The sequence below is a fragment of the Frankliniella occidentalis genome, unplaced genomic scaffold (assembly GCF_000697945.3).
Source record: "Frankliniella occidentalis isolate FOCC.00 unplaced genomic scaffold, Focc_3.1 Scaffold27, whole genome shotgun sequence".
Taxonomy (NCBI): Eukaryota; Metazoa; Arthropoda; class Insecta; order Thysanoptera; family Thripidae; genus Frankliniella; species Frankliniella occidentalis.
Window position 1 is genome coordinate 1,464,751 of NW_026267157.1, and position 1,631 is coordinate 1,466,381.

General features: G+C 45.1%; 1 protein-coding gene across 1 annotated transcript in view; it reads left to right on the forward strand.

Moving 5' to 3' along the window:
* Window positions 1-22: 22 nt before the first annotated feature.
* The window catches only part of LOC113211663 (uncharacterized), a 3,837-nt gene continuing 2,228 nt past the window's right edge, over window positions 23-1,631 (forward strand). Inside the window, exons 1-6 of the mRNA XM_052265450.1 lie at window positions 23-194; window positions 325-471; window positions 552-669; window positions 753-900; window positions 1,017-1,140; window positions 1,271-1,467. Coding sequence (XP_052121410.1) covers window positions 53-194; window positions 325-471; window positions 552-669; window positions 753-900; window positions 1,017-1,140; window positions 1,271-1,467 — 876 coding nt within the window. The 5' untranslated portion in view covers window positions 23-52. The remainder of the gene's footprint in view (window positions 195-324; window positions 472-551; window positions 670-752; window positions 901-1,016; window positions 1,141-1,270; window positions 1,468-1,631) is intronic.

The following is a 1,631-nucleotide window of genomic DNA, read 5'->3' on the forward strand; positions in this document are numbered from 1 at the left end:
CCCCCCCCCACCCTCTCTCTCTCTTTCTCGACCAGTCCTGATCGATTCCTCGATGATCAGCAAACACGTCGACAAGGGGTGGCCAGTTCGTAAGCGGGGACAGTGTCCGACGAGCCCTGGAACTGAAATGTCCACAACTTTTGTGATGGAGCAGCGGTTGCACCCGATAGAACGTTTGTTGCTCGGATTAAGATGTAAGACCTATTCAAAAGTTAATCAGATGCGTGAACTGTCACTTGTGATGCTACTGTTTTAAATAATGCTTTTAATATAGGATTTAGAAAGAGCGGTTCACCTTTTTCAGTTTCTTCAGTCTTTTCACAGATGTGCAGAACTTTCTCAGACGACGGCACCCACGCGAGCAAAAAACGAAAAAGAAACGAGACAAAATTGCAATTATGCACGAAATATATTACTTGTGGAGAATCCTGCGTGGATTGTGCCTTCTCCCTGCTACATTTACCGAGACAGGTAATTGAAATGAAATATGTCACAGCTACTCTCAGTTATTCCGGTTCTGCAGCTGTTAGCACTAACGTTCCTTCACAAAGGCTACATTAGCTTTAGCTGGACAAGCTGGGTGACACTCCTGACTGTTTCCTTTTGGGCAGTCATGGCACCGTACGCAGCCATGGTTTGTTACTTAATTGCAGCAGCAGAAATAGAAAAGTGAGTCAACACTCTGACATGGACATAGGAGGAGAAGAGGTTTCAAAAGCATTAATAAGATTGAATATTTATACAATTTTAAGGACTGGTGATCAGAAAGAAGGCCTTCAAGAGTTTTCCCAAATGGCGGCAGTGACTATCGTAACAATGTTCGAAGTATATGTACCGGTACCTTTATTTTTGTCCATGCGCTCCTTTACCAAACTCACCTACAGCTGGGAGCGCATGGAGGTACGTAAAATGCCACATCAAGAAAATACGCCTAACCAATGATCGGGACGGCCACTTTTCGATGACTGTTAGGTTGTAGTACAATGATTCGTTAATCAGTTTCCTGTACGTGACAGATAAAGTACCTAAAGCTCACTGGGTCACCACCAAAGCTCGGTATCAAGCCCTTAACATACGGCTTATTTGTCATCACGCAAGTTTACTCCGTCATTCTGCTGGTTGGACTTCACGATCAGATAGGTATACAAACAATTTTACTAAAAGAGTGATGTAATTTAACGTAGCTCCATTCCGCGTTCATTTTCGTCGCTTTTTTCGAAAGATGATTCTGGAACGTCGTTTCCTTTAAAACTGTGTAAACACACCACAGGATGGCCGTTTTGGATGATGCTTCCTTTCACGCACGCCGTGCTGTGCACGGTGTCGATCACCATGGTCTGGGTGAGTGGCTACGTCGCCATCGCGGTTCTCGCTTACGACCTGGCCCGGCGCACGTTCAAAGACTGTGAGGCTCAGGGGGTGACAGGACTGCGTCGTCATCGCCTCCTCTGGCTTCATATCGTCAAGGTCGAGTCCTAACAAGTATCAAAAATGTCGAGTTAATTTAATATATCTGCTTCTATCCTTTTACAACAATAATTTTTCAAAGTGGATATTCGCACCAATTGGTGCGACCAAAATTCTCCGCTATTCGCACCAATGCGCCCCCGCCGCGCCGCGCATATATAATA